Source organism: Cucurbitaria berberidis (assembly GCF_010015615.1).
Source record: "Cucurbitaria berberidis CBS 394.84 unplaced genomic scaffold K460scaffold_1, whole genome shotgun sequence".
Classification (NCBI taxonomy): Eukaryota; Fungi; Ascomycota; class Dothideomycetes; order Pleosporales; family Cucurbitariaceae; genus Cucurbitaria; species Cucurbitaria berberidis.
In genome coordinates this window covers 3,778,005-3,804,356 of record NW_024468935.1, presented here as the reverse complement: position 1 = coordinate 3,804,356, position 26,352 = coordinate 3,778,005, and the positions used below count along the sequence as shown (strand labels likewise).

General features: G+C 51.2%; 11 protein-coding genes across 11 annotated transcripts; 6 read left to right on the top strand and 5 right to left on the bottom strand.

The window, feature by feature from the left end:
* The first annotated feature begins 395 nt into the window (after positions 1–395).
* K460DRAFT_302676 (sucrose transport protein SUC2) lies at positions 396–2,682 on the top strand. The gene is made up of 4 exons (XM_040929913.1): positions 396–759; positions 813–1,528; positions 1,581–1,971; positions 2,019–2,682. Exons 1-4 carry the CDS (start codon positions 656–658, stop codon positions 2,449–2,451), a joined length of 1,644 nt encoding a protein of 547 aa, XP_040793565.1. The 5' UTR covers positions 396–655; the 3' UTR covers positions 2,452–2,682.
* Positions 2,683–3,229: 547 nt separating this feature from the next.
* On the top strand, positions 3,230–5,261 carry K460DRAFT_25688 (NAP-domain-containing protein). The gene is made up of 5 exons (XM_040927423.1): positions 3,230–3,373; positions 3,479–3,558; positions 3,646–4,353; positions 4,406–4,719; positions 4,774–5,261. Exons 1-5 carry the CDS (start codon positions 3,327–3,329, stop codon positions 4,822–4,824), a joined length of 1,200 nt encoding a protein of 399 aa, XP_040793564.1. The 5' UTR covers positions 3,230–3,326; the 3' UTR covers positions 4,825–5,261.
* A 437-nt stretch (positions 5,262–5,698) lies between these two features.
* On the top strand, positions 5,699–6,342 carry K460DRAFT_271116 (P-loop containing nucleoside triphosphate hydrolase protein; the record flags this gene model as incomplete). The annotated part of the gene is made up of 2 exons (XM_040927705.1): positions 5,699–5,884; positions 5,983–6,342. The coding sequence occupies 2 exons, from the start codon at positions 5,699–5,701 to the stop codon at positions 6,340–6,342; spliced, it is 546 nt and encodes a 181-aa protein (XP_040793563.1).
* A 6-nt stretch (positions 6,343–6,348) lies between these two features.
* Positions 6,349–7,734, bottom strand: K460DRAFT_361750 (inosine triphosphate pyrophosphatase). The gene is made up of 6 exons (XM_040932521.1): positions 7,525–7,734; positions 7,329–7,466; positions 7,156–7,272; positions 6,957–7,030; positions 6,669–6,850; positions 6,349–6,586 (listed from the first exon to the last, which is right to left on the bottom strand). Exons 2-6 carry the CDS (start codon positions 7,386–7,388, stop codon positions 6,453–6,455), a joined length of 567 nt encoding a protein of 188 aa, XP_040793562.1. The 5' UTR covers positions 7,389–7,466; positions 7,525–7,734; the 3' UTR covers positions 6,349–6,452.
* Positions 7,735–8,123: 389 nt separating this feature from the next.
* Positions 8,124–10,176, top strand: K460DRAFT_271331 (uncharacterized protein; the record flags this gene model as incomplete). Its single annotated transcript, XM_040927713.1, has 2 exons — positions 8,124–8,491; positions 8,541–10,176. The coding sequence occupies 2 exons, from the start codon at positions 8,124–8,126 to the stop codon at positions 10,174–10,176; spliced, it is 2,004 nt and encodes a 667-aa protein (XP_040793561.1).
* Positions 10,177–11,485: 1,309 nt separating this feature from the next.
* On the bottom strand, positions 11,486–12,837 carry K460DRAFT_361748 (ribosomal protein S3Ae). Its single transcript, XM_040932520.1, has 4 exons — positions 12,691–12,837; positions 12,119–12,620; positions 11,963–12,064; positions 11,486–11,910 (listed from the first exon to the last, which is right to left on the bottom strand). Exons 1-4 carry the CDS (start codon positions 12,810–12,812, stop codon positions 11,869–11,871), a joined length of 768 nt encoding a protein of 255 aa, XP_040793560.1. The 5' UTR covers positions 12,813–12,837; the 3' UTR covers positions 11,486–11,868.
* A 999-nt stretch (positions 12,838–13,836) lies between these two features.
* Positions 13,837–14,337, bottom strand: K460DRAFT_401029 (uncharacterized protein; the record flags this gene model as incomplete). Its single annotated transcript, XM_040936384.1, has 2 exons — positions 13,837–13,928; positions 13,983–14,337. 2 exons carry the CDS (start codon positions 14,335–14,337, stop codon positions 13,837–13,839), a joined length of 447 nt encoding a protein of 148 aa, XP_040793559.1.
* A 3,082-nt stretch (positions 14,338–17,419) lies between these two features.
* On the bottom strand, positions 17,420–19,260 carry K460DRAFT_274009 (GTP cyclohydrolase-like protein II; the record flags this gene model as incomplete). The annotated part of the gene is made up of 4 exons (XM_040927925.1): positions 17,420–17,562; positions 17,676–18,302; positions 18,354–18,764; positions 18,819–19,260. The coding sequence occupies 4 exons, from the start codon at positions 19,258–19,260 to the stop codon at positions 17,420–17,422; spliced, it is 1,623 nt and encodes a 540-aa protein (XP_040793558.1).
* A 337-nt stretch (positions 19,261–19,597) lies between these two features.
* K460DRAFT_25700 (Elf1-domain-containing protein) lies at positions 19,598–20,777 on the top strand. Its single transcript, XM_040927424.1, has 3 exons — positions 19,598–19,856; positions 19,910–19,951; positions 20,005–20,777. The coding sequence occupies exons 1-3, from the start codon at positions 19,854–19,856 to the stop codon at positions 20,341–20,343; spliced, it is 384 nt and encodes a 127-aa protein (XP_040793557.1). The 5' UTR covers positions 19,598–19,853; the 3' UTR covers positions 20,344–20,777.
* Positions 20,577–21,636, bottom strand: K460DRAFT_361741 (PRTase-like protein). The gene is made up of 4 exons (XM_040932519.1): positions 21,440–21,636; positions 21,032–21,390; positions 20,813–20,984; positions 20,577–20,763 (listed from the first exon to the last, which is right to left on the bottom strand). Exons 1-4 carry the CDS (start codon positions 21,598–21,600, stop codon positions 20,712–20,714), a joined length of 744 nt encoding a protein of 247 aa, XP_040793556.1. The 5' UTR covers positions 21,601–21,636; the 3' UTR covers positions 20,577–20,711.
* A 708-nt stretch (positions 21,637–22,344) lies between these two features.
* On the top strand, positions 22,345–25,699 carry K460DRAFT_274859 (uncharacterized protein; the record flags this gene model as incomplete). Its single annotated transcript, XM_040927992.1, has 2 exons — positions 22,345–25,362; positions 25,412–25,699. The coding sequence occupies 2 exons, from the start codon at positions 22,345–22,347 to the stop codon at positions 25,697–25,699; spliced, it is 3,306 nt and encodes a 1,101-aa protein (XP_040793555.1).
* Between the last annotated feature and the right edge of the window lie 653 nt (positions 25,700–26,352).

Below are 26,352 nucleotides of genomic sequence, written 5' to 3'. Positions count from 1 at the left end.
AAGTTAAGCGCTTAATCTGGAGATTGGCATAGACGTGACTAATAGCTTGATATTTATGTAGAAAGCCAATTACGACGCGTATGCGAGCCTGTCAGGAGTTCCCAGATAGGATGCCTAGACGGATGACTGCCGGGCTAGGGCTTGGAAGACACGGCTCTTGGCGCGATGCTATGATGCTTCCTCATATGGTCGAACGAAGGGTTTTGAGAATGATTGTGTGGCAGATGATGTACAATGCGAGTACATTCACCAACAGCCTGTTCCGAGGAAGGCTGACACATGTCTCGTCGGCACTCACTCTACCGACCCAGGCGATCGGTATTGTAGGATGCGGCGGCCGCTAGCTACACTGGGAGTGCCTCGACTCCGTTCCCATCGTATCTCCTCGAGGCCAAGCCACCATGGAGCTGACGTCTCCCCTTGCAGTGCAAAGAACACGTCCCCGATACCTTTCTTTTGTGTAATAATGTAAATTCTTTCTATTCACTCATTGGCCTTATTTAAAGCTGCTGCTGTGCTGTTTCCCTGCATACTCGAACCGTTCCACACACCCAATGCGACTTTCCACGTTTCTATAACCCTCGAGTGCAGGAGCGATTGACGCGCACGCGACCACCTCCAAACGCTCGATCCTTCTTAGACGGGAGGACCGGCCATGAAGATGCCCTCTGTCGCGCAATGGACGGGTACGCCCTCGGTCAAGGGCTCTACTGAGAGCATGCGCATGGCCCTGCTCACGGCATCTCTCATCGGACTACAGTATGCTTCCGCCTTATTTTCCCGGGCACATGCTAGGCTAACACCGCTATTAGGTTCACATGGAATGTAGAAATGTCCTACTGCACACCGTACCTCCTCGAACTCGGCCTCACCAAGTCCAAAATCTCCCTCGTCTGGGTCGCGGGCCCCCTGTCCGGCCTCATAACACAACCCATCGTCGGCGTCGTCGCAGACCGATCGACATCCCGCTGGGGCCGGCGCAGGCCATTCATGTTCTACGGCACTATACTCGTCGGCATATTCCTGTTACTACTTGGGTGGACGAGAGAAGTAGTCAGATACTTTGTCAAGGAGGAGGCGGCGGCGAAGTCAGCGACAATTTACGTGGCGGTGCTAAGTATATATGGAATTGATTTCGCCATCAATGCTGTGCAGGGAAGCTGTAGGGGTCTCATCGTGGACACACTGCCGATTTCGAAACAGCAGATGGGCAGTAGTTGGGCGAGCCGGATGGTTGCGGTCGGCTCGCTAATAGGATACGGTGCTGGAGCTATTGATTTGAAGAGTGTGTTTGGCCCGATGCTGGGCGATACGCAGTTCAAGCAACTTACAGCTGTTGCGGCACTGACACTGTGTCTGGCGGTCGGGACAACGAGCTGGGCAGTGACGGAACGTGTGTTGATAAGTGACGGGGCGGACGGAGAGAAGCTGGATATCAAGCAGGTGCTGGGTACGATTGCGCACACGGCGATGAATTTACCGAAGGGGATACAAGCTATCTGTCATGTGCAGTTTTGGGCCTGGATCGGTAAGATATTAATCCGCGGGATGTGTCAACGACATGTACTAAGACTCAGCAGGCTGGTTTCCCTTCCTTTTCTACAGCACAACCTGGGTCGGCGAAGTCTATCTACGCTACGATGCCCCTGCAGACGTCAAAGCATCCCCCGATCTTACCGGCAAAGTGGGCCGTATCGGCTCCATGGCGCTCATCGCCTTCTCCATCATTACGTTCGTGATGTCGGTCCTGCTCCCCTTCTTCGTTCAGAGCCCAGAGGATGAGAAGGCGCCTGGCTTCACGCCCCGTCCACCGAAGAGCATCGCTGGCCTTGTGACTGATATGGAGAAATACAAACCTTCTCTGCTTACAGTGTGGACGGTATCTCATTGCATATTTGCATCTTCGATGATCACCGCACCCTTTGTGCAGTCGCTAAGGGGTGCGACGTTCATCATCGCAGTTTGTGGCGTGTAAGTAATGCATGGAGGCTTGAAGATGTTGTGCTGATACAGATTAGATCATGGTCGATTGCGTGCTGGGCGCCTTTTGCCTTCTTGGGTGTCGAGATCAACCGCCTCTCTTCTCCGAACAGCCATACATACGGCCATCTTGGCCGCACCTCAGTTGAACTCGAATCACCCATTGCTCTGCATCTCAATCATGGGCTAGAAGAAGCCAGTGGTAGCCAAACCGGCGAAAGCTCTGGCAAGTATCTCGGCATCATGAACTTGTATACAACCCTTCCCCAGTTTGTTGGAACAGGTATATCGTGGGTGGTGTTCTCGATACTAGAGCCTGGGAAGAGTCCTGAGCTATCTGAAGCACCGCCCGAAGAGCATAATTCGACTGATGGGCCGAATGCGATTGCGGTTTGTTTGTTTATTGGGGCGTGCTCCGCGTGTATGGCTGTGCTGGCTACAAGGAGATTAAAGAGGATACAGGGTTATTAATAGAGGTAGACTTTCCATATAGACTATAGAGTTCGGTACAGCGTTATCGCTGACGGTCCCAACACAAGCTCGTTCCACGATCCTACGCTATTTCGGGACGTAAGGGACGCGACGGCGTTTGCGAGATTTTGCTACGGGATTTCTATGGGTCTGGCTTTGTTCTAGAAGGGGAGGTGTGGCTAATAATATTCAAGGATGGTGTTGGATGTAGAAGAACAAAGTGCCCTTTTCAGCTTGAACGTTCCCGACGAAACGGACAATCGCCGCGTGCGGTCAACTGCTTGAATCTGTGTTTTCGGGGCCGCTTTGCTCACTGATGGCTTAGATGGCCAGACCCGAGGCTCGAGGTCTCTTCCGAAAACGATCCATCGGATGGCAGCCAGCTGTTGTTGGACAGGGCATGTACACTCAATGTGTGTTTAGGCCCTCGACAAAATACATGGCGGCCAGGGTGGGCCATCCTGTAGCGGAATCTGATGCGGTAGGCTACTGCGAGTGCAGGTGAGGTGTCGCCGCCAGCTAAACTGAGTCGACATGTCGTGGGCTGCTTGAATGGATACACGTGCCGCGTCTGCAGTGAATTGGCGGGAGCACATACAAATAGCAGCGGATGCGCCGCTTCCTCGCGTCCAACTGGCAATCACTCTGGGACTGGCCAACTTGCTCCATTTCTTCTCCATCGTTCTCCATCGTTCTCGACTCCAAAGCGATAATTTGTGTGCTAGCCGCAACTAGCCTTAATAGAGGGGCGACAACCTTGCGTGGCGGCTTCCCTCCCTCAACCCGCCGAACATTTCTGCAGAGGGCTCACCAACAACACCTCTACTCCCCTCAACAACCCGCTACCTGCATATCGACATCTCAGCGTCGCCAAGATGTCTGAGCCAATCCGCAATAAGAAGATGGATTCCATTTCCGCTCCGTAAGTCACTCTTTGCCCGCCGCCACACAATTTTGACCTTCTTGGTTACCTCATCGCAACGACACCCACCATGAACGTACCGCCTGCTAACCTTTTGCCCTCCAGCACGCCCCAGAACACCCCCTCAAATGCTGCGCCTATATCGTCGCGCGCCCAGCAGCCCGGTGTCGGCACGATCAAAGAAGGTGAGTCGCAATATTCTCGCTCCTGCCCCTCCGACCCCGCGTCATGGCGTAGTGAAGGCTTGACCGCTAATTCGAGTTTTCGTGCAGAGGAACTGGAGCGCACTGCCGCTGGACTCTTCGCTGCCAACCCCGCCCTCGTGGCCATGATGCAGAACAAGCTCGGCTCGCTTGTGGGCAGGTCAAGTGGCTATATCGAGTCCCTCCCTGTCTCGGTCCGCCGTCGCGTCGCAGGCTTGAAGGGCGTCCAGAAGGAGCACTCCAAGCTCGAGGCAGAGTTCCAAGAGGAGGTTCTGCAGCTGGAGAAGAAGTACTTTGCCAAGTTCACGCCGCTGTACCAGACCCGTGCAAAGATCGTCAACGGCGGCGAGGAGCCGTCCGAAGAACAGGTCAAGGTTGGCGAGACGCAAGATGAGGACGATGACGAGGACACACCCGAAGTGGAACTCAACAAGGACGAGGGCAAGGACGTCAAGGGTATCCCACAGTTCTGGCTAAGCGCCATGAAGAACCAGATCTCGCTCGCAGAGATGATCACAGACCGGGACGAGGCCGCGCTGAAGCACCTGACCGACGTCCGCATGGAGTACCTCGACCGTCCTGGTTTCCGTCTGATATTCGAGTTCGAGGAGAACGAGTTCTTCACTAACAAGACCATCACCAAGACCTACTTCTACCAGGAGGAGAACGGCTATGGCGGTGACTTCATCTACGACCATGCCGAGGGCGACAAGGTCGACTGGAAGGCAGGCAAGGACCTGACTGTCCGCGTCGAGAGCAAAAAGCAGAGGAATAAGAGTGAGTGTTCTTGCAGACTAGTCTCTACTGTTTAGCCGCTAATTGTTTTCAGACACCAAGCAGACCCGCGTCGTGAAGAAGACCGTTCCCACGGAGTCATTCTTCAACTTCTTCGACCCACCCAACCCCCCGCAGGACGATGACGATGCTTCCTCTGACATCGAGGAGCGCCTTGAGCTCGATTACCAGCTCGGTGAGGACATCAAGGAGAAGCTGATTCCCCGCGCCATCGACTGGTTTACTGGCGAAGCCCTTCAGTATGAGAACATTGAAGACTTCGAGGAGGCCGATTTCGAAGATGAGGACGACGAGGATGAGGACGAGCTCAGCGATGACCGTGACGAGGATGAGGAGTCGGATGATGAGGTATGCTCATAAAGTCTTCTATGCATCGTAGCACACACTAATTTGAACCCACAGAACGACGGCACAAAACCCAAGCAGGAGGCTGCTGAGTGCAAGCAGAGCTAAACGGCTCGACGGACACGATTTCCTTAATTGAGATTATTGGGCTTGTTCTTCCGATCTAGATACCGGCATCATCACGCATTTTGGTGGCTTTGCAGTCGCTTAATCCGCCTCCTCTTCCAAACTCCACATCACTACAGGCCTCCCCATAGAGCTGGGGATGGATTGGTTGGAGATTCTTGGATTAGTTATCAACACCAATTACTTTGGTTCTCCCTAGCTTTATTACCCCTCACACCTTCCCAATGATACAACAGAACGATCACTAGCATGTTTGGCGTCATCTGGGTGGAGTTCTGAAGTTTCATATGATGGTAACTTGCGCCCTCAGAGGAGGGTCAGAGAAGGGCAACGGAGCGTCGATTAGTATTGTTTCTTCAGTCGTCACGAGAAAAGTTTGAGTTTATACAGCTGATATCGCTGGTCTTCGGGCTGATTGCTGTTGATGTGATGCTGCTTGCGCCAGACTTTTGAGCCCACAATCACAATGTCGAAAGGCATGCGTTACATCCCATACTAGTATGGAAACTACCACGACGAGCACTCGTCGTCTCTAACATATTTCGCTTGAGGGCAAATGTTATTCGTCGACCTGTGTGGTTTCCCATGACATAACCGGGCTAGATAAGGTTAGCGCGGGGCTGCGGGGGTCGTACCGGACGGGTGAAATTCGGGTAGGCAAATAATTTTGGATGCGCAAGCTTACGCGCGTTGAATGAGCAATTGAAGCAAGGAAACACTCTATTCACAATTTTATACTAGCCTACACCTTCATAAAAGGCTTTATAACGCTCTAGTTTCATAACAGCTTGTCCTACGACTGATACATCGTACGAGCACTCCGTTTGCGACCAAGTACACGACTCGAACCTCAGACATGGCGCGTAAGAACCCGAATATTGTCATCACAGGCACACCTGGTGTAGGAAAGACGACACATGCCGAGCAACTGGCTAGGGCGACCGGGTTCCAGCACCTATCTGTGAACCAAATCGTCAAAGACGAAGGATTTCATGAGGGCAAAGACGAAGAGACGGGGAGCTGGATTGTAGACGAGGACAAGGTACGCCTTCACCATGTTCTTATGCAAATATACTCGAATAAATAAGTTCGCTTTGGAATGAAACGTTGTAGCAGCAAGCTAACAGTTCCTGCCCTCAGCTGCTTGATCACCTTGAAACCCTCCCTCTCCACACAACCGGTGGCTACATCCTCGACTGGCACGCCTGCGACCTCTTCCCCGAGCGCTGGATCGACCTCGTCATTGTCTTACGCTGCGACTCTACTACCCTATACGATCGCTTGACAGCACGAGGATACAAGGGCAAGAAACTGGAAGAGAATATGGATTCAGAGATTATGCAGGTCTTGCTTGACGAGGCGAGGGAGGGCTACAAGGAGGATATTGTGGTCGAGCTGAGGAGTGATAGTGCTGAGGATGTAGAGGGGAATTTGGAGAGGATAGAGCAATGGGTTGAGAATTGGAGGAAGGATAGAGAGGGGCAGGCAGACGACGAGTAAGCTTGACGAGAAGAAATGTGATCGAACATTAAGACCAAGCATCTGGTGAGTGCCCTTCTATCTACGCTCTATTTTGTCCGAAATCCGTGTATGTCCGAGTCCCTTTTGCCTCACGACTCTACCTTGTTCGCCAGCCACTCCTTCAGCTTATCCAGCGCTTTTCCCCGATGGCTTATTTTGTTCTTCTCACTCTTGTCCATCTCCGCATACGTTTGACCGTTGTATTCGAAACAAGAGTCCCATCCTATTCCATGTCAGCTGTATGTTCACGACAGTCCCGGTTTTTTCAAAGCTTGATCGTCGGTAATGAAGATTCATTGGCTTACCAAATACAGTACTCCCCCGCGACTCGACCAACTTTCCATCTGTCCGACCTTGAAAGAGCACCGGCTCGTATCCTGGCCCTTCGCAGTACGCGAATGTGCAGACTGCCTGGGCGGATTTGTCGTCGAATCCTGCAAGCATCTTGTGCATCTGGGAGGCGCCGAGGGAAAGCATGAACCATTTGCTAGTAGGACGATCAATTAGTGGTCGTTCTAGAGTTGTTGAAAGTGGCTAGGATAGCGACGCGATAGGGGCAAGGCAAGGACTTGGGAACGGGGGGTGGAGATTACATGTATGGACCTGGGAGGTCGTTCATTGCTTTGAAGCAGAGGCATGTGTCTTCGACTAGAACGGGGCCTTGGATCTAGAATACCATTAGCGAATGACTAGTATGAGAAATTAACTCCAATCTCCATTTATGCTACACATAACAGTGTATCATAGAAGTAGAAGAGGCCTGTAAAACATGTATAGTGACATTGAACTTACAGCTTCAGCAGCTCTCCGTGCCTTGTCCTTTGTAACTTCCTCGACTGTGCCTTGGATCTCAACTAGGTCAACATTCTCATTTCGTAGTTCGATGACGCCTTGTAGGATTGCTTGGACCTGGATGGTCATAAGTCAATGAAATGGACAGACTGCCCTGGAAAAGTGTGAAGTACCTCGGCGAGTTTGTTCTTATTTCCCGTGATGAAGTTGAGGTGCTTGGGAGTGGAAGTCATGATGACCTGGTTCTTCCTTTGTCTGCAGTAGATGACTTGTCGAAATTGTTTTTGTTGTGGAGAAAAGTTGAATAGATGCTATCTTGATGTTAGTCTGGTAATAAACTACTGGACTTAAATATCAATATATACCCACTTGGTTAAACACAATATCTCTTCCTGCGCTGCTGTAATCGATGGTTTGATAAGCGACGACAAGACGACTAGGTTTGGCGGAATTAGCAGCCGTAGGGCGGAGGCTGAATCTCGTTTGCGGTGATTGGACAACAGCTTTGATCCAAAGGGCTGAGGTTACAATCAAAAGTCTTCACAAGGGCTGACAAATGAGCAATTAGTGGTCCCCCAAAAAAGTCTTCCCAACGTCACGACAAGGCTGTGAGGAAGGTGGGGTCCATTTTTAGATACTAAGCGAATCAGGGAGAACTTCAGCTCTAACGCGCTACGTTGAATGTAACCGTGCCCTACGGACCTCGCTCTAGCGTCCCTATTTCGACCTTTTCCCATTAACATTTCTCGCCAGTCATTCATCTCGGAGTGTAGTCCTGCAGAAATATCGAGGTCGTACTGCAGACTCTATAGCGCAGAGCCAAAGGCGTTCTTCGCTACCTAGGAGGACTGCGCGTCGCCCACGCACCTGGGTCAGCTGTAAGCGGACCGCAGCACATCGAGGACTCTATTCCTCCAGGATTAGAGCATCGGAACCCGCGACAACGGACGGTCTAACAGAAGGAAAACATGTCTTCCCTCAGGACTTTGTTTCTGGGCGTGTATGCCTCAAGTGGCATAATAAGGGTGCTTTTCTTGCCACTATGCTACCTCTTGTTGTCCACTCCGTTTACTCTTGTTATCGCATGGTATTTTGGCTTTGTTCAGACGCTTCAAACATTCATACCAGAAGAGTTTACTTGGATTGACCTTCTGCCTCAAATTACCCTTTCAGCTGTCTTCTTACTTCTTCCCACAAGGTTGCTTTCTAGCTCGAGAGATGGGGTAAAGAATAAAGATGGGAAGAGGCGGGTACAATCGTTGCCATACTGGATACCTGGTGTTCGGCACTTTGGGAGTGTCATTTTTGGTGGGGAGGGATGGATGAAGAGTATCAGGTGAGTCCATGACATTCAAATTGATGAGTGAAATCTGACGGATGATCAGAGAGTCATCGATTACCAGTATCATTGCATACAGCGCTGCTGGTGCGAAACACAACATCTTTTTTTCGGATTCCCTTCTCCACCAAATCTACAAGAACTGGAGTAGCCTGGAAGAACCGAAACCTTATACGTTGGCTCTTCTCCGAAATGCATTTGGCTTACCGAAGGGTGCAGAGAGTCAATATATCGAGCTCTCGCCAGCAATTGCAAAAGTCATCGAGTCCGATATGTTTAAGGGCAAAAAGTTAGAGGGCCTTATTTCTGCATCGTTGAACAACATTTCGGAATCATTACCGGACTTCATCACATTCAATACTTCTATCGTTGACCAAATGCAATGGGAGCGCGTCTCGAATCTGGAGCTCACGGATGGCAATTCAGAAGCTGAGTGTGACTTGTTCACCTTGGTCAATGAATTCTGCTGCAACGCAATTCTCCCTCCAGTCATAGGTACTCAGTTCACCGAATCATATCAGCTACTTGCCACGGATCTTGCGGCTTTCAATCATCGGTTTTGGGCACTTGCTCTTGGAATACCACGATTATCCCCTATCCAGGGCCTACCAGGAGCTGCTTTGTCACAGAAGAGGTTGCTGCACAACTTTACAAAGGTATTCCATGACTTGACAAACCCACCCGTAAGGAGGGTACCGGAAGATGACGAAAGTGTGAGCGGTGGGGAGGAAACGGATGCAGATATCTCCACACCACTCACAGCACTCAATGAGCTCTTCACAAAACATGATCTGCCTGTAGAAGTTCGGGCGGCAGTCGCACTTCACCTAATACATAACATAGTGTCAGAAGTTGTTCCACTGGTCTTTTGGACAATTTTGCACGTCTATTCATCGTCGAGCACGCAAGGCTTGGAGACCTCGAACGATGCATCTCTCGCGAGGATCAAAGACGAAACTAAGGCTTGGGCCCAAGCCATCCAGCCTCCCTCAATACACCCGTCCTTCCCAGCACCTCCGGAGGTACGTTTCGCCTCTGCAAAGGAGGCGTTATCTTCAAAACATTTCCCTTATCTACGATCCTGCATCGACGAATCCCGGCGCCTTTACAATTCCTCCATCTCCACCTACCTAGTGACAAAACCAATCGCCCTCGAAGAAGAAGGCATTGCACGACCGAGCGAGCAAGAGCAATGGGAACTCGATGTCGGCTCTTACGTCGACATTGGTCTCTCACAAACCCTGATCAACTCCTCGCCAGCAAACCACATCTCCCCAAACAGATTCAAACCAGACCGTTTCGTCAACATACCTGCCTCATCCTCAATCACGTCTCCCATCGACCCTTCAAACCAGTACAAATCTGCCCTTCTCATCTCTCTCATAGCAGGTATCATGCAGCTTTGGGAACTCGCACCGGCGCCCAAGAAGACAATTTTCGATCACCTGCAAGAAGTGCGGGATGAAGCCACAATAGGTGCAGAGCCGCTTACTGGAGAACAGAAGGCAGCAAAGGATGAAGCTCAGGCGGAGAAATCTAAGAAAGCCAGGAAAGCCGGGAAGTGGATCATTCCTAAAGCGGTTGACGGAGCTGCTGTAAAGATACCAAAGAGCGATGTCAGAGTTAGGGTCAGGAGAAGGGAGGGTCTCCCCACATCGAAGATTATGCGGAGAATCGGGTAATGTGGACAAGTGGTGATTGGGAAGCAGAGCGGCGAGTATCGTGAGGGTGGGATGATGCGAAAGTGGATATACGAGTACGAGAGCAGATCACCGGGTTTGGAGACCCCATGGCTGTACCATAAGTCCAGACGCGTACACACAGGCAGTGTCACTAGCACCAAAGTTCGAATCTCGATTACATTCTCTACATCTCGCATGGTTCCTCGCTCATCCTTCCCTAATAACAAAGTCCAAGTTCCGAAGCTAACACCCACTCTCTCGCCAAAGTAGCGGTGTACAGTAGCCTGCAAACTTGATTCAGCATCCTGTCCTCTCCCGCATCCACGCGAAAACTTAAACGCACAAACACATCATCATGCCTCGAGCATTTATTGATCTTCATCATCATCATCATCACACCGTCAGTGCTGATGATTCTAAAAAGAGCTAGCGGGCACTAATGAGTATCCCCGGGCCACACCGCTGGAATCGCTGAAGGAGGAAATTGCGAGTGCACGTGCCTAAGTAAGCCCAGTCTGCATAAGTGAATGAAGCTCTTTGCTGCCCCTCCAAATAAGATGAGGATGAGTCAGGGACAGGAGATTCGTTTGGTGTCTGATAGGAACACGATACCAAGGTCAACTGAGAGGTGGTTTTATTGATATTCATCGGCAACTCATACCCGTTGACCAATGTTCGAATTCACTCAGGTATGGCCCGTGCCTTCAGTATCCTCGTAGTCGTTGTATCGAGGGGAGGAAGGCTTCCTTTCCATCTTTATGAAGGCACCATGGCTATCTTCCGAGCCTAAGCTGAGTTGGCAGTCTGATGAAGTGCCGCACGTACGATAGTCGGACAAGTATAACTCGTAGCTGATGTCTGTTCCTCCACTCTCTTCCACGTTGACCCGATTGGTGACCGAGGATTGCCTAAATGAGTAAATTATACCACGGCTTGTCTTATGTATCGTTGGACTGTACATGTGATGTCCCTCAGCCCACCTTCACTTGTGCCTTCGTTGTCGTCGACGTCAAGACTACCAGATATGTGGATTAAATAACATCTGAACCTGTAGGAATGAAGGTAACCAGTGTAGGAAGATGGCCAGAAAAGTCCATACTGAGGTAACGTTGCTGCATCTCACCTGTAGTCAAGAAGCTCTGTACGTCTGGCTATTTGCTAAGTGGATAAAATGTTGATCTGGTCGATAGCGAGTTATGAAAGCAGTTACCATACCAAGTATCAGACTCCGGTAAGTTTACTTCATTATCAACGGCGACATAAGAGCAGGCGTGAAACGAAGACGTAGAGAAGATTGAGTTGTTCAAGCGGCTGCCCTGGGCGTTGTGCGATTAGTATGATATTGAAGCTCATTTGAATGTGGAGAGTTCAGATGTCGTGCAGAAACACCTCAGCTGCAGACCTAACATCGTTACTGCACATGGTTGACGTGAATGGCACATATCAGCGACATGGTCAGCACTCTGCGATGGGACCTGATTGTGTAACTTGTCATTGTCATTTCCATGATTCTTTTCCGCAGCACCTGTGAACACCAGATGCGGATCGTACCCATGCACGCCATCACAGCCGCGGAGACTCATCAAGGGTATGTTTGACCATTCATTTGTAAACATAACACCTTTTGGATGCCCATATCATGCCACAGAAAGTTGAAAAGACCCAGAAAACCCCTGCCTAATCAACGAGACCTTACACCTCCTCGAGAACAGTCTCCTTGAATTCCCGCTCAACCTGGATAATCGTTAGAAAAAATTCATTCAATGCGTAGGTGATGTAATCGTACCTTCTGGCCGGAGTCATCCGCGCTGGACTCGCCGTGAAGACCGAGGAGAGCACCAAGGTCGAACTTGGGTGCCTTGAGGAGCTTGACCTTTCGTACGTGGACCTATGTGGTGTTAGTCGCATTCTTTCTTTTCAAGTTTCAGGACTGTGCACTGACGTTCTGGAGAGGGTAGATGCCCTGGGTGGACTTCTCAATCTCGCGGCCGATAACCTCGGGGATGAGCTTCTGGGTGAGCTGAGCAAGAGTGCACGAGCTGGCGTCCCGGGTCATGATCTCGACCATCTTCTTGCGGATCGCCCTGATCTGGGACGAAGCAGCGTATGTGGTCTTCTTGATCTGGTTTGGTCGTCGCTTGGTGAAAGCGATGGCGAAGAGGCGGAGGAGGTAGTCATCGGTGGTCTTGACAACGACGTTGGCCTCAATGAGGGTTTGCCACTTGCGCACAAGCGAGCGAAGCTTGTCAGAGGTGAAGTCGAGGCCGTGGAAGTTGGTCAGGCAGTTCTTGCCCTGGACCTCGTCGACGCGGAGCTTGACCTTGCGGAAAGCGTGGTCCTCATCCTTCTGGAGATCAGCGAGCGAGACCTCGAATATCCGGCCCTTCAGAGCATCGTTCGCGTTCTTGAGACCAGTAGTTCGGTTGACGAGGGTCTTTCCGACGCTGCAAGGACAGACGAGTAAGTATTGATTCCATTGAGAAGCCATGGCTGGCCACAGGCAGGGAGTCTTACTCTCGGACGGCGAACGTTCCTGGGGCCTTGACGTTGTACCAGTCCTTCTTTGCGAAGGTGTCGGTCTTCTTCTTAAGACCCTTCTTGCCCTTTGAAAGACGCTTGTTCTTGCCGACAGCCATGATTGCGACGAGGGTTGTTGGGCGTCCAAGGCTGTGTGGTGTTGTCGTCGTTGGATCGATTTGCTGGCGGCGGAACGTCAAAGTGCGAGAAATTCGCTTAAGCCGACTAACCAGATGTGGGAGCCTTAGCTCATGTGCGCATCACGTGCGCCAAGGCCGACCCGATCAATCAGACGATCCAGTCTGGAACCTCATAACACTGTTCTTCGTAACGATGCGCGCCCTGTTAAGACAATGTGTATTTGTGCTCGAGGAAGACGCATTCAATGCATTGACGTCCCTTGGGGTTGCCTTTCCAACTGCCCGATTTCAACCCGAAACTAGCCGTCAGTCACTACCCTTCTCAACAGGAAAATGACTACTGTGTATTCATTCTGCTAACGATAGTAAGTAGAAAGAGGAGTCACCACACATACATATATTGTCAAGGGATGGGCACAAGCATCTTGGTTACTGATATATCATTGCTGCGTCTATGCTAATTGTGCACGTCGCGCTACGCCATCCGAACTTCTTACGTACACGCTCCCACAATGCCTAAAGTCGCATCGCAAGGCTTCCTCTCTCCTGCGCCACCTCCCCATCGACCTCGCCGCATCAGTTGCCTGGAGCGCGACAACGTGACCGCTAGCCGCAGCTCTGTGGCTATGCTTCAAGTTACGAGAAAAACAGACATTGCCCCCACGCAAGGTTTTCTTCTCCCGCGCGGCAGCATCCTAACGTCTTACGATTGTGACGTACTTTGCTGTCTGTGAGCTCTCCTCGCCTCCGCTTTGATTGAGCGAACATGGCGCAGCCTGCCTCGGTGCGTGGCATGTCGCTGAGCTGTCGGCCGTGTTGAGTACCGTGGGCTTACTGCCTCTTCGCGGGCTTACTGCCTCTTCATGGGCAGTCGTAACTCCCTCCTCCTGATCGGAAGAAATGTAGAATTGCGTGGTAGGTTGATGTTTTAGTTTCGTTAATTCCACGAACGTATCGTGAACCTGCTGCCGTTCGCAGGGTTCATTTTGATTTTGCCATTCAATCAAGTTTTGACAACAGTGTGTTCACGCTGCTGGTCATACGAGTTACGGCTCTGGCAGAACTTCTCAAAATCTGGGAAGCTGATGTATCCATCTGAGTTCATGTCAGCCTCTTGTTCTTTCCAGCCTCATATCGAAGGACTCATACCTTGCTGCTTGTACTGCCTCACATAACGTTCACTTTCGCTCCTCCATATCTGAGGCCTTTCAGAAGAATAAGTCGGGCTCGAGTGCATTCTGGACTCTGGAGATGGCATTGGACTTCCAACTGGTGTCTCGCCTCGAGGCGTGGTGGGTGACGAGACTACCTTGGCCAATAAGGTTGACGCTTTAGTTGGACTTCCAGAAGATCCTGAATCCCGTCGTGAGGCGACAGGCACAAGGGTCGTGAGACATGGCGAAGAGACAGTTGATGGTGTCAGAGGTGGGCGACGGCTGGCTGATCTGGATCGTTCAGGTGCTTCGGTGGGTAGCGAAAAGTAGTATCTAGTATTATTCGCCATGATGATGATGTGTTGGCGATCAATCGTGGATCTTCGAAATCGGAGAATTGGATATATGTCTACGGGAGCTGAGAATGACGAAGTGTGTGTAAGACCTGGAAGCAGAGCCAGGTAGTAATAGTGTTCGCAAGGCAGCGCCCAGACGCCATTCACCCCATACTACGGAATGTATAGAGCGACGCCTCTGCAAGTCCCAGGCCCACCCCCTTGTCAACACCAGCTGCATAAGCAGCCGGAGCTACCCACTCAACCTCGTTGACTTCCTGGCCTAGGCTGCATGCTCAATGCGCGCCGCCAGAGGACCTTGGGCCTTTTAGGAATTAGCATGGTGACAGGGATGATGCGCTGTCATCCGTTTACTCGTCCCGACTCGCCCCCAACGCACAGAAGACCACCTCGCTATAATCTCTCTAGACTGCCGCTCAACTGCAGGTGTGAGCTGGCCACCGTAGACGAAGCCACCGCTTTCTGGCACGCTGGTTAGCCCTGGACGGCTGCTCCATCCAGCCAGTGCGCTTACGGTGGCAGACTGTTGGTGTCGGCCGCCCCTGATTGGCATTGCGCGCTCTGCTACAAAGCTTCGCCGGAAGAGCGGGTTCACTGCCAGAGCGGCGCTACGACTCATTCCCTCAGTCCAGCAGATGCAAGCCGTCATGGCTGCGTGATGATGACTTTCCAAACCTTGTTCCGGGGCCTAGAAATTTGACTGCGTTCCTTGATGTGTACCTTGAACATGCGAGGTATTCCCATAGCTGTCTTTGTATCGGAACAGACCACCAACCGGTTTGTGCGACATTGAGACAGGAACAAAACTGCGACCGCCTCACTCGGTTCCATCCTTTTGTCTGTGACGACATTTTCGCCAGAGTCGTCTATGCTGCGTGTGTCATGCCATGCATATCACGTTCCTTGCCGAAGTCGAGAACACACAATTGCAAGGGCATCCTTTCATGGCGCTTGTGCGACTTTGTTGGATCATAAGAACGTGCGAGATGGCCAACCGCAAGGTCAACGGTCATTCTTCCCATAGTCTTTCGATATCGACCTCTCTCGTGAGGCCACAAGCGACTCTGACATCGGTAGCCACTTCTTTTTAGGACGATTGAGCGGCGGCCACGTACCTGACGATAAGGCCGCCCCCGATTGCTTGGAAGTATCTGCCCCTCACCGACCGGACGAACAATATGAGACGCTTCTACCACAAAGCAGCTCTTGGGGTTATTAATCTGGATCTGGAACCAGTGCCACCTCCTTTCGGCTCCACATCTATCAGCTGTCCTCAAGTCAGCTGCAGACGTTACGATGCCTCTAAAGTGGAGCAGAGAATGATCAGCATCGGTAGCTGTCAACCTAGGAGCGCTGAATACACAACACTGCTAGGTTTGTTTCTGGTTCGCGAGTCGTCGCTACTACGTTCTTGCTTACGACGGCTCTATTCCTTTCGTCTGTTGAGTGTTGCCCACCACTTTTCCCATGTTCCGCTTCGTAGGTTTCAGCAAACAACACAACTACATACAACGTTATCTTGCGCCGATCGAATAGTGAAATCGTAGATCTAATGTGCACTAAATACATCGCAATCAATCAATTCAATTCATCATTCGGCATACAAAGTACAGTCAGTTCTAGGTGCGATACCCGCGCTCAGCGAGTGTATCAGTCCACTTCGAGAAGCGGATGCAGGAGTCCACAGTCTACACCTGCATCCAGCATATGCCATGCTGCCCAGTCCGTTGTAATGCCGCAAAACTAGCCACCACAACGTGCATGTATCCAGTACCTGGACCCGAGAAGCGGGTATATGGCCACGCCGTCATAGCCGCGGCCCTAACCGTTGACAACATCCGCATTTAGACATTTACACCCACACGCATCTACACTCAATATGCTTGCATTTGCGAAGCTGACCTTATCTCAGACGGGCCTCAACCTCACAGGGGATAGTATAATGGCATACGCTGAGGGTGCAGTGCAACCCCTCCCTCAACCTACACCATCTCAACAGCTCGTTGACCCCTCATCACCACACCCTCAGCGTCAGCCCGCAACCCTAATAATTCTCCGCAAATCCAGACACGCTTCCATGGCAGATCTTTCGCCGATCCTACCCGGAAATCGCCTGAGCTATCCTTCTACGGATCCGCACCGCCATGACGCTCTCGTTCTCGCTTACGAATTCTCGCTGGACTTGGTCGGGATATCCGCCACTACAAGATGCGTGTGGACACGTGCGTGCTTTTGACTTGCAAATCTTAACATCTCTCATAACATGGTGGGGTATACTATGGTATATAGAAAGCGTATGAGCGTTGTTTATCCATGTGTGTGTGGAAAACTAAGTGGGCATAAGGATCGAAGGAGCGGTAAGAGATGCATACGATAACGGTCCAGCCAACTTATTGCGGGCCGCCCCGGTGTCGGTTTTTCCGTCTCGGGCTTCGACTTCCGCACATCAGATTCCTTTCAACCATGAATGACAGGATGGTGGGGTCGAGTGCCCGTCTAGACGGCGGGTAGGGCGGAAATTTCAACCAGTGGATGTTAGTATCAGTATCATGGTGCAGGATCTGCCTTGCTTCTGTCGTGGAGTGTTGCACTGGGGGTGCAGGGTTTTCACGGGGACAGGTGAGTATGACTGTTCTGCATACAGCTGGGCGCAGATGTGGGGGAGGACAAGAAGATAAAGCACACGCGGTACTATCAATGAGGCATCCTTTCCGCATGTGTTAAGTTGATGCGAGCTTGGCATGAGACCTCGGTAACGTAGCCATAGGATCGATCATACATGGCATGTCGTAAGTGGCTTGTGGTGTTGAAAATCTCTCGCTGTTCGGGGTAATTGGTGCGGGAAGGCCAATCGCCAGATAGAAACACCAATCTCAATGCACCGACGTACAGGGCAATATCTGAACAACTTAATCGATGTCCGTATGATTGTCCTATCTCTAGTTGTGGGGAGAACACTACTTGATCCTCAATTTCTGGCGGACTTTGCTGTACCGAACTGCATCCTATGCGCGCCGAATATGGGAGATGTCCAGATGACCACTTCCAGGCTGCTACTTCGCTTATGTTGATGATATCATGGTTTAATGCTGTGATTGGAGTCAGCTTTCGTCACCGAGCAAATAAGAAAGGAAATCATCCCACGTACATCGATGTCTTCCCAACCACGGCCCTTTACGTTCGCCAACTCGTCCATGGACATGACATGGCCAGTCGTAACTGCAGATCCACGCGTCAGCTCCATATTTCATCAAAAGTACGTCACGCATGACCAGTCGCTCAATGCACAGGACAGAAAGGGGTGGTCAGGGTGAATGGAAGAGTATGCTTACAGTAACCAGCCTGGATCTTAGCATCAATCTCAACACGGCTATCTGCCGGAATCATGTCGTCGGGGATCGGAACGCGCTCGTGAATCGGGATACCTTGGTCAACGATAGCATCATGCTTCATGTTGCTCATACTCAGCATCCTGTCAATTTTCGTGATACCCAACCAATGCAAGATGTCAGGCATAAGCGCCTGAAACCGCATATCCTTAACCCCCGCAATATTTTCTGTTCTTTTGAAGTACTCGCTTGCTCTATCCTCTCCACGCTTCCTCGCGTTGTATACGAGGTACTTGGTCACCTCTCCAAGTGCACGACCTTCTTTGCGGAAATAGATGACGACGCCGCTGCCGCCTTTTTGAGCTTCCTTGACGGCTTCTTCGATACCGAAGGTTAGATAAGGACGGCAAGTGCAGATGTCGGAGCCGAAGACGTCGCTGCCGTTGCATTCATCGTGGACACGTAGGGCGAGTTTGGCAGAGGGATCAGACATTTTGGCAGGGTCGCCAAAGATGTATACTGTTAGACCGCCGATGGGAGGGAGGAAAAGTTTGATGTCGTGACGGGTGATCAATTCGGGGTATGAACCGCCTGTCTCTTCGAAGAGGGTTCGTCGAAGAGTTCCCTCATCTGAAGCAAGCCGTCAGTTGTAGTAGCCTCAGACTTGACAGAGATACTCACCGATATTGAAGCGCTCAGCCACTCCCGGGAGGTACCACACAGGCTCAACAGCAACCTTGGTCACAGCAACCTCACCCGTCTCATTCACGCAGATCTTACCATCGGGAACGAGGCGGCCTTTTCTTACGCTTTCCTCGAGTTCGGGCAATTTCATATGCGCCCTTGTGATGGCAATCGTAGGTCTAATCTCGACATCGTCCTTGTCCATTGTCTCTTTGTACAACCATGGTGCAAGATGGCCATACGGATCCATGGCCACAATCTTCTTGGGGTCGCTCCATTGTGGAAAGGGTCCAATCTTTGCGGCAGGCTCGGTGTTCGTGAAGTCCGGCTTGTGAGTGATGTCGAGGTTCTTGCTTGCTACAGCGAGCGCATTGTAGATTGAATATGAACCTCCGTGAGCGCCGACAGCTGGGACACGTTAGCCAAATCTTGTTTACAGTAGACAGCATTGGATGAACATACCGTTACGCCTACGAATGGTGTTTGCATGCCTTGACACCACGACAGGCCCACGGACAGCAGGATCTTTGGCACCCCATTCCATTGGCAATGGATCAACACCAGCCTGACCAGGATACGACGTCAAGATGATTTTGGAAGTCTTCGAGACGCTTGCTCGACGAGGGGGTGCATCAACATTGGCAGGTGGCTGCTCGTATTGCTGGCTAACAGCTTCTACGGTCTTGCCTGATTCAGCTTCCTCTGCCTTCTTCCCGTTCAGAGTGTCAATGGCTGCCTCACTGGCAGCCTCATCCTTCAACTGCTTAATACCAGCCAGCATGTTCACGCGGCCATTGATCTTATCAACGGATGCTGCTAGTACGGAGTTCTCGGTTCGCAACGCCTTAAGCCCCTCCAAGATCTCCTTGAGAACAGCATCACTAGCTGTGCTTTCGATGGACATGATGAGTATGAAGTATTGTCATACAACATACAATGTGAGAGAACTTGAACAATGCTAGAGAAAGGAACGAAATGCTTCGATTGCGTGTGTTCCGCGACGAAGACCGGTGGATGCCGATAGGCCAAGGACAACGTATATATTGTAGGTGAATAGCTCTAGATTGCTAGGTAAAGCAAGTTTAGTCTTGCACAAACGGAACTTCGAACAGTGTAACGAAAAGGGCCCAAAAGGATCCAGAGAGAAGAGAGAAGGAGAAGAGGAGGAAGCAACGTGGACAAAGATGGGGAGCTCCCAGGGACAGCTGACTATGCGGCTCGGCCATGTTGATAGCTGATTGGAAGCGGGGCTTATCGCATGGGGCAGCTGCCTCTGGAAGCACGAGCCACCGGGCGGTGAAGGCGGAAGGTACCCTTGGCGCCGGAGTTGCCCACCACGCGCGCCTTTGACATTCATTGTCGCCCGACCATACAAACCGCGTCATTGCACACACAACCGCAGCTCAACATCACCGTCTGCTTGTCCTCAACTACCTTTACCTGCGAACGAAGACATCCACACTCCACTCTAAGTAATCCATCTTCTGTGGCAACAACATGGTACGCTCTTCCTCCCACAACTGCTCACACGCGCCTGCTCACATGTTTCCTAGGGCAAGCGCAAGTCCGCCAGCAAGCCGCAAGGCCCCAAGAAGGTAACTGCTCCCCAGCTCGGTGCCCTTTGTGACTGTCTCTAACAGCTTCACAGAAGGAAAAACTCCCAACTACCTTCCAATGCCTCTTCTGCAACCACGAGAAATCCGTCAGCGTCTCCATCGAGAAGAAGTCCGGCGTCGGCAACCTTCAGTGCAAAGTTTGCGGCCAGACCTTTCAGACGAACATCAACTACCTCTCTGCTCCTGTCGATGTGTATGCGGATTGGATCGACGCGTGTGATGCGGTAGCAAAGGAGGCCGCGAAGGGGAATGCGGCGACGGAGAGGTCCGCGGATAGGAGGGGCGGGATGCCGAGGGGCCCAGCAGACCCGGAGGATGATGGTTTCATTGAGCATGATGATTTGGACGCGGAGGGGGAGTACGCGGACTAAGGAGCCCACACGAGTTCGCGCGACAACATCTACGCTTCTCCAAGGACACTTGTACAACATGAAGTATGACGGGGATGGGCTGGATTATGGCTCGCATGGCGTTTACGGTATACCATGGAAAAGGATCCCACGGATCTACGGTGGCGTTTGCGATAATTTTCGATATTTTCAAGTTCTGAAGGGATAGCGGAGCATTGCTTGATACTTGTCAGATTCGAGTAATTTATGGACTACCACCTCTCTTCCACTAAATCTCCTTTATGATACATTGATTCATCAAGTATCCTAGTGCTAATCTATGCAAAAGCAAGCCGAAGCAAACCCACGCCCCACTAAATGCTCATTATCGTTGAATTGAGTATGTATGCTTACATGGTGTAGAAGCGATCACCAAAGTCACCCAGCCCAGGAACAATGTAGCTAAAGCGACACTTAGCGCTGAACGTTCATGAAAAGGAGGGGAACTCACTTCTTCTCATCCAGACCCTGATCAACGAATGCCGTGACCACCCTGACCTTAGGAAATTGATCGGCAAGGTTCTTCGCACCTTCCGGGCTCGCAATGAGATTGAGGAAGAGGATATGGTCCTCTGGTACACCCCTCGATTTGAGCACATCAATCGCCATGAGCGCCGAACCCCCTGGCCACAGTCAGCAAAATCTCATTACCACTCACTCAAAAACTTACCAGTAGCAAGCATAGGGTCCAGCAGTAACACCCATCGATCCGAAATATCCTCAGGCAACTTGTCATAATACAACTTCGGCTTACTCGTCTCCTCATCCCTCTGGATCAAGATCTTCCCGATCCTTACTGACCTACAGCAGTCCCTAAGGCCCTGCTCCATGGATTCGCCAGCCCTCATGATGCTGACACCGCAAATCTTGCCTTCAAACTTGACGCCAGAGTACGTGCGACCTACGGGCGTGGTGATCTCATGTTCAACCACGGGTAGGTGATTGAGACCCTCTTCAACAAGAAGCCGTATGATGCGGTTGCTGTAGAAGATGAAGTCTGCACGGCCGGTATTATGATCACGTATCATCCTTGTTCATGGTTAGAATCCAAGAGCTCAGTGTTTGTGAGGAGTCTTACGTTAGCAGCGCTATCAGCTGCGGTGTCTGGGGTAAGATATGGACATTGGCTTGCTGGAGAGGGGTAGAAACCGTTGCTGTCGGTTTCTGCGTGGCAGGCCGGTATTCAGGTCCTACGCTTTGCGATGGAGGTTGAGACTGAGACTGAGACTCGGACGACATGTTGGAACCGGGCACCTGAGATGAGGGGTCGTGGGCTGGCCAGTGTTAGCCGAAGGCTGCTTTAGATGGCAGAGCCTGATTCACATTGAGTAGATGATGTGTGAAAATAGATTTGCGAAGAGGCAATTTGCCAGGAAGACGTTTTGAGAGACTGACCTTCAATAGGCGGAATATTGTGCTGCTTGCTAAACTCGACACTTGGGGTGAATGGGAACGTGGGGTACACAATTGGTTTAAAAGTAGGACCAGATGTTAGACGAGTATGTAACAAACGGACACGACCTCGAGATAAGAGAGAAAGAAGAGGAGCTGAAGCGTAAGTAGGCTCGAAGTCTAGGCTCGTGACCATCGGCGAGCTCCATCTCTTCGTTTAGCGGGAACGAGCAGGGCTGACGGTCAGCCCGTCTGGGACTAGCGTGCCTGCCGTTCGAAGATCTGATAACGGGACCCTGCCGTGCGAAAGCCACCCGGCCGCGTTCGTCATTGCTCTTTGCGGACATGCCGCCAGCCGTCGCCGCTTCCAATGTTGCCACAGGTGTGTCACCGTAGCGGTGAAACAAAAACAACTGAATATCAATCACCGTGAGAAAACGCGCCTGTCCGTTGACTCACTTTAATGTGAACTTCAAATAAGCCATCACACCTTCTGTTGACATCGGTCGGGTCGACCCGACCCCCATACAACCGCGATGCGCGCCTGAACGGTATTTTTTCGAGGGTCACATCTACACCACTACCCTCAACATGGCAACCTCCATGTTCTCCAACTTTACCTCTGCGGATCGCCGCAAGAGATTAGTAACCTACGGCAAGCCGTCGCGACTATCGACGACCCCGGCACCAGCACCCGCTTCAAACGACGACGCGCCATCGCCCGAGCGACCGCGAAAACATACCGCGACCTCCAATGGGACGTTGAAAAGGCCAGGAGGGATCGGAACTAATCTAAAAGCTGCTAGCAGTTCAGGCGGCGCGCGTGCGAACACTGGGAGTCCCGATATCTACGATGTACCCTCCGAAGACGATTTTGTCGCGCGCTCCATCAAACCTGCAAGGAAATATCCAACAAGGGATAGACCACCTGGAGACGTTTTTGAGGTCCCTCTCTCAGAAGACGATGCTCCTGCGCCAAGTCGAAGACCCGTCAAGGCTGTACAGCCGTCGCGCAAGCTTGCGACAGTGAAGAAAGCAGTTGCCGCCGTTGAAGAACCGCAAAAGCCCGTACAGCTGCCAAAATCAGCACGAGTACCCCAACCTCCATCCGATGACCCTGTGGCGCCTCTCGTACGACGCAGAAAGACACCCCAGCCTGTGCAGAAAGCGAAGCAAGATACACAGAATAGGGAACAGGAACAACAACCGGTAGTGGTTGCGAAGCCAAAGGCATCTTCACGGGCTGTCACTCCTGCTCTGTCTACATCAAAGGCTCGGAAGGATGCAAAGTCCACGTTGGGATCAGCCCTTACAAAGGCATCGGTACAAACATCGGCGATGAAGAAATTAGAAGATCCGGACGTGTACGATGTGCCTTCTTCAGACGAAGAAGAACGTTTGCCGACCCGACAACCAGTCCGTCGAATTCCAGCAGCAAAATCGAAAGCCCCAACAAAGTCGCTGAAAGCAAGTACCGAAGCCCACAAAAGCTCCGTAGAGTCTGATGGTTCGAATACATCAAAGAAGCGGAAGCGCAAAGGGTCCATATCTTCGGTGACTACCGTGAAGCCAACAATCGAGCGAAAGCGAGAACCATCGGTACCTCAACGTAATCACAAATACCAGAAGAAAGAAGATAGTATATCACCGGGGCTTGATATGCCACACAAGCCCGATGTAACTGCTGCGCCAGAGGTTCAAACTGCAATACTCACGGTCAACAAACCCAGGAGGACGCGATTACGCACAGTACCTGTGCTTGCACGGCCGGCCATATCGAAGGGACAATCATCACCAGCTGCACTGCATACTATGCTCCCTACGCGCCCTCTATCCAAGCCGTCTCCTATTGCCGAAGTGCCTGAGGTCACGGCACTGGAAGATGAAACCATGTATGCTATTCCAGATCCGTTAGCCACGCCTGTCCGTTCTTCAAAGATGGTCCCCCCAGGCTCAGTAACACCGCGCCAAAAAGCGCTGTTTAGCAGCTTGTTGGGCGAATCTTCCTCGTCAACCCGTATGCCGGGTATATCTACACTGCAGCTAGCGGATCGGAGCCCGAGGCCGCTTCTTGGGGCCTTGTCGAGGTCAAAGTCTGACCTCACTTGCAGTGCTCAGGTCCGGAAGCCTAGACTCATTGATACAATTAAGCGTGCTGAGACTAGCTCGGACGATGAGGATGAAGACGACGATAGCACGAGCGACAGCGATGAAACCACTGCAGAGATATTTCATAACGGAAGTGCGATCGAAAAGCCACCAACCACTCGACATTCTGCTGCTATTTTATCTGATGGCATGGATGTCGCCGATATAGCTGCGGCCTCGCAAACATCACAGCCTACTTCTGGCCCCGGAACCAGCGCTAAGCTCACGTATGCAAAGGCTCGGTCTTATCTGGAAGAAGCTAATCCTGAGGATGCTCTCCTAATCTCAATGGATCTTGATGACAACCTAGGCTTCGACTCACAGAGGAAAGACTGCATGTCGGAGGACGAAGATGATCCCACTAATCAGGTTCAAGCTCATCACGAGCTTAAAAGACAAGGCCAACAGAAAGCATTCCATTGGGAGGCGGAGATGTCGATCGACGACATCTCCAACAAGACAAGCAACGGCATTCGCCGCAGTGCAATGTTGGAGCTTTGCACCAAGATGGCTGACACAACGTTCACTAACCAGCTTCTCGACTCGTCCTTGGCCCACCAATTCTTCAGCAATATGTCCTCGAACGGAGAGGTAGTTTTCGACTTTGCCACCACTATCGCTCTTATCTTCGTCTTCAGGACCAATCCTACCTACACTGTTCTAGATCAGATTCACCGAACTGGCATCATTACAGCCCTAATCAATCTTGCAGACAATGATATGGATATTCAGAGAATCGCAAAAGATCGGAAGACAAATTTGTCGAAGATAGCACAAGAATCTGTGCTAAAATTTCGCACTCTCGTACATGAATCTTCTATCTGGCACTCAGAGAAGCCCGACAAACTGTCACCACAGCTTGTCGCTTTGAAGGCCTTTGACTCGCTCATAGTTGGTCTTCGAAAGTCTGATAGTCGCGAGCCGCTGGTCAGTCAGGCGGAGATCTCGAGACTGGTAGACATGACCTCGAAACCGTACGAGCTAGTGAAATCTGGCACGGGATCGACACATGATACTCTGGTCCTAAACTCGATTCTTTCAATACTTGAATCTGTCTCCGTCGCAGGACAGAAGCAACCGGTATGGTCTATCGGCATTCTTCAACGCTTGGCGGATCTGTTACCCGTCTTCTTTGGACATGACACTGTCTCATCCACCATGCTAGCTGTGAAGCTCTGCATGAACCTGACGAACAACAAGCCTAAAGCCTGCCAACCATTTTCGGGGACGACGTTCGTTCGCCCTCTTGTGGCATCCATCATTTACAACTTCGAACTTCTCAATGCTGGTATAGGGTTGGAGCAGCGAACGGAGGTGCTAGAGAGTCTAATACTTAGCTTGGGCGCCATGATTAACCTGGCGGAACTCAGCGATTCAGCAAGGTGCAATGTGGACGACGGGGATCAAGCGATTGGTACCCTGGTCCGGATTTTCCTTGAGGGATCAGAACGCGCATCTCAAGTATGTTCACGGCTGGTACATTTTCAAGACAATGCTAACTTTGTCCCAGGCTAAATCGATGGAAGAGTCTCACTCTAGCGTAGCTGTCGGCTACCTTACGGTACTTCTCGGCAACCTTTGTCTCAATAGCATTGTAGGAGCCAAGATCCGCACGCAGCTTCCAGACCAGCGACTCGATATGCTCATCGATAAGATCAAAGAGTTCGTCCAGTTCCATGAGCGCGTCGATCGCAAGACTAGGCAGTTCGATGGAGAAGAAGGCCAGGAGACATGGCAGAACTACATTGCTCGTCTGATGCTTGTAGTTGAAAAGTTGGAGAAAGCAGAGGCGCAATAGGCTATTTTACACCCTCGACAGGCTGATGTTGTCGTGCATGGCATAGCACATGCAGCAGCAAACATGGACGTGAAGCGCTTTTCCTTTGTATAATTAGACACTCGGATTGCTTATCGTCGAGAAGCACTTGGGGCTTTTGTCATGGGCGTTTGTCATTCGGCGGTCACATCACGATACCCCAAATTATGAATATGCAGTAATTATCCGGGCGGGCATTATACCCCGGGTTTTGGTCCAGGACTTGGGAAGCAGGATAGGAAATCCATGCAGTATGCCGTCAGCGGTCTTTAGGCTAGCACATCTACCGCAGTATATAGGAGGGAAATGCAGAGTTACACATTCGTACACTGGCCTCGTATCGGCCTTGTATGAAGTTGGGCACATTCAGTAGGTTAAGGCAAATGAGGCCTGTAACGTCGTATTTGTAAGGCTGCACCCGTCCCACGAACTCGGTTGAAGTGACGCAGCAGGGTTTTGGAGCCGGCAACTCGATAGTTCTGCCGTCGGAACAATATAGGCCATGCTTCGAAAGTTGTTCTGTGCAGCACAAGCTACTATGGCAGGCACACAAATCACACAAATCTCTACCTATGCATGTGATGGAGCTTGACTCGACGTGTATTGATTCGGGTAAAGTGACCAACGGGGACTCG

What these genes read in the sequence shown, in the direction of transcription:
- K460DRAFT_302676 (XM_040929913.1), top strand. Translation starts at nt 656, where the DNA reads ATGAAGATGCCCTCTGTCGCGCAATGGACGGGTACGCCCTCGGTCAAG. An exon ending in GCATCTCTCATCGGACTACA is followed by an intron (nt 760 to 812) that starts GTATGCTTCCGC and finishes CACCGCTATTAG; the next exon opens with GTTCACATGGAATGTAGAAA. An exon ending in GCAGTTTTGGGCCTGGATCG is followed by an intron (nt 1,529 to 1,580) that starts GTAAGATATTAA and finishes AAGACTCAGCAG; the next exon opens with GCTGGTTTCCCTTCCTTTTC.
- K460DRAFT_25688 (XM_040927423.1), top strand. Translation starts at nt 3,327, where the DNA reads ATGTCTGAGCCAATCCGCAATAAGAAGATGGATTCCATTTCCGCTCC. An exon ending in ATGGATTCCATTTCCGCTCC is followed by an intron (nt 3,374 to 3,478) that starts GTAAGTCACTCT and finishes TTTGCCCTCCAG; the next exon opens with CACGCCCCAGAACACCCCCT. An exon ending in ATGAGGAGTCGGATGATGAG is followed by an intron (nt 4,720 to 4,773) that starts GTATGCTCATAA and finishes TTGAACCCACAG; the next exon opens with AACGACGGCACAAAACCCAA.
- K460DRAFT_361750 (XM_040932521.1), bottom strand. Translation starts at nt 7,388, where the DNA reads ATGACTTCCACTCCCAAGCACCTCAACTTCATCACGGGAAATAAGAAC. An exon ending in ATAAGAACAAACTCGCCGAG is followed by an intron (nt 7,273 to 7,328) that starts GTACTTCACACT and finishes ATGACCATCCAG; the next exon opens with GTCCAAGCAATCCTACAAGG. An exon ending in GACCTCCCAGGTCCATACAT is followed by an intron (nt 6,851 to 6,956) that starts GTAATCTCCACC and finishes TCGTCCTACTAG; the next exon opens with CAAATGGTTCATGCTTTCCC.
- K460DRAFT_361748 (XM_040932520.1), bottom strand. Translation starts at nt 12,812, where the DNA reads ATGGCTGTCGGCAAGAACAAGCGTCTTTCAAAGGGCAAGAAGGGTCTT. An exon ending in GGAACGTTCGCCGTCCGAGA is followed by an intron (nt 12,621 to 12,690) that starts GTAAGACTCCCT and finishes CTGTCCTTGCAG; the next exon opens with CGTCGGAAAGACCCTCGTCA. An exon ending in GCATCTACCCTCTCCAGAAC is followed by an intron (nt 12,065 to 12,118) that starts GTCAGTGCACAG and finishes AACACCACATAG; the next exon opens with GTCCACGTACGAAAGGTCAA.
- K460DRAFT_25700 (XM_040927424.1), top strand. An exon ending in AGCCGCAAGGCCCCAAGAAG is followed by an intron (nt 19,952 to 20,004) that starts GTAACTGCTCCC and finishes ACAGCTTCACAG; the next exon opens with AAGGAAAAACTCCCAACTAC.
- K460DRAFT_361741 (XM_040932519.1), bottom strand. Translation starts at nt 21,600, where the DNA reads ATGTCGTCCGAGTCTCAGTCTCAGTCTCAACCTCCATCGCAAAGCGTA. An exon ending in GGACCCTATGCTTGCTACTG is followed by an intron (nt 20,985 to 21,031) that starts GTAAGTTTTTGA and finishes GACTGTGGCCAG; the next exon opens with GGGGTTCGGCGCTCATGGCG. An exon ending in CAGGGTCTGGATGAGAAGAA is followed by an intron (nt 20,764 to 20,812) that starts GTGAGTTCCCCT and finishes GTGTCGCTTTAG; the next exon opens with CTACATTGTTCCTGGGCTGG.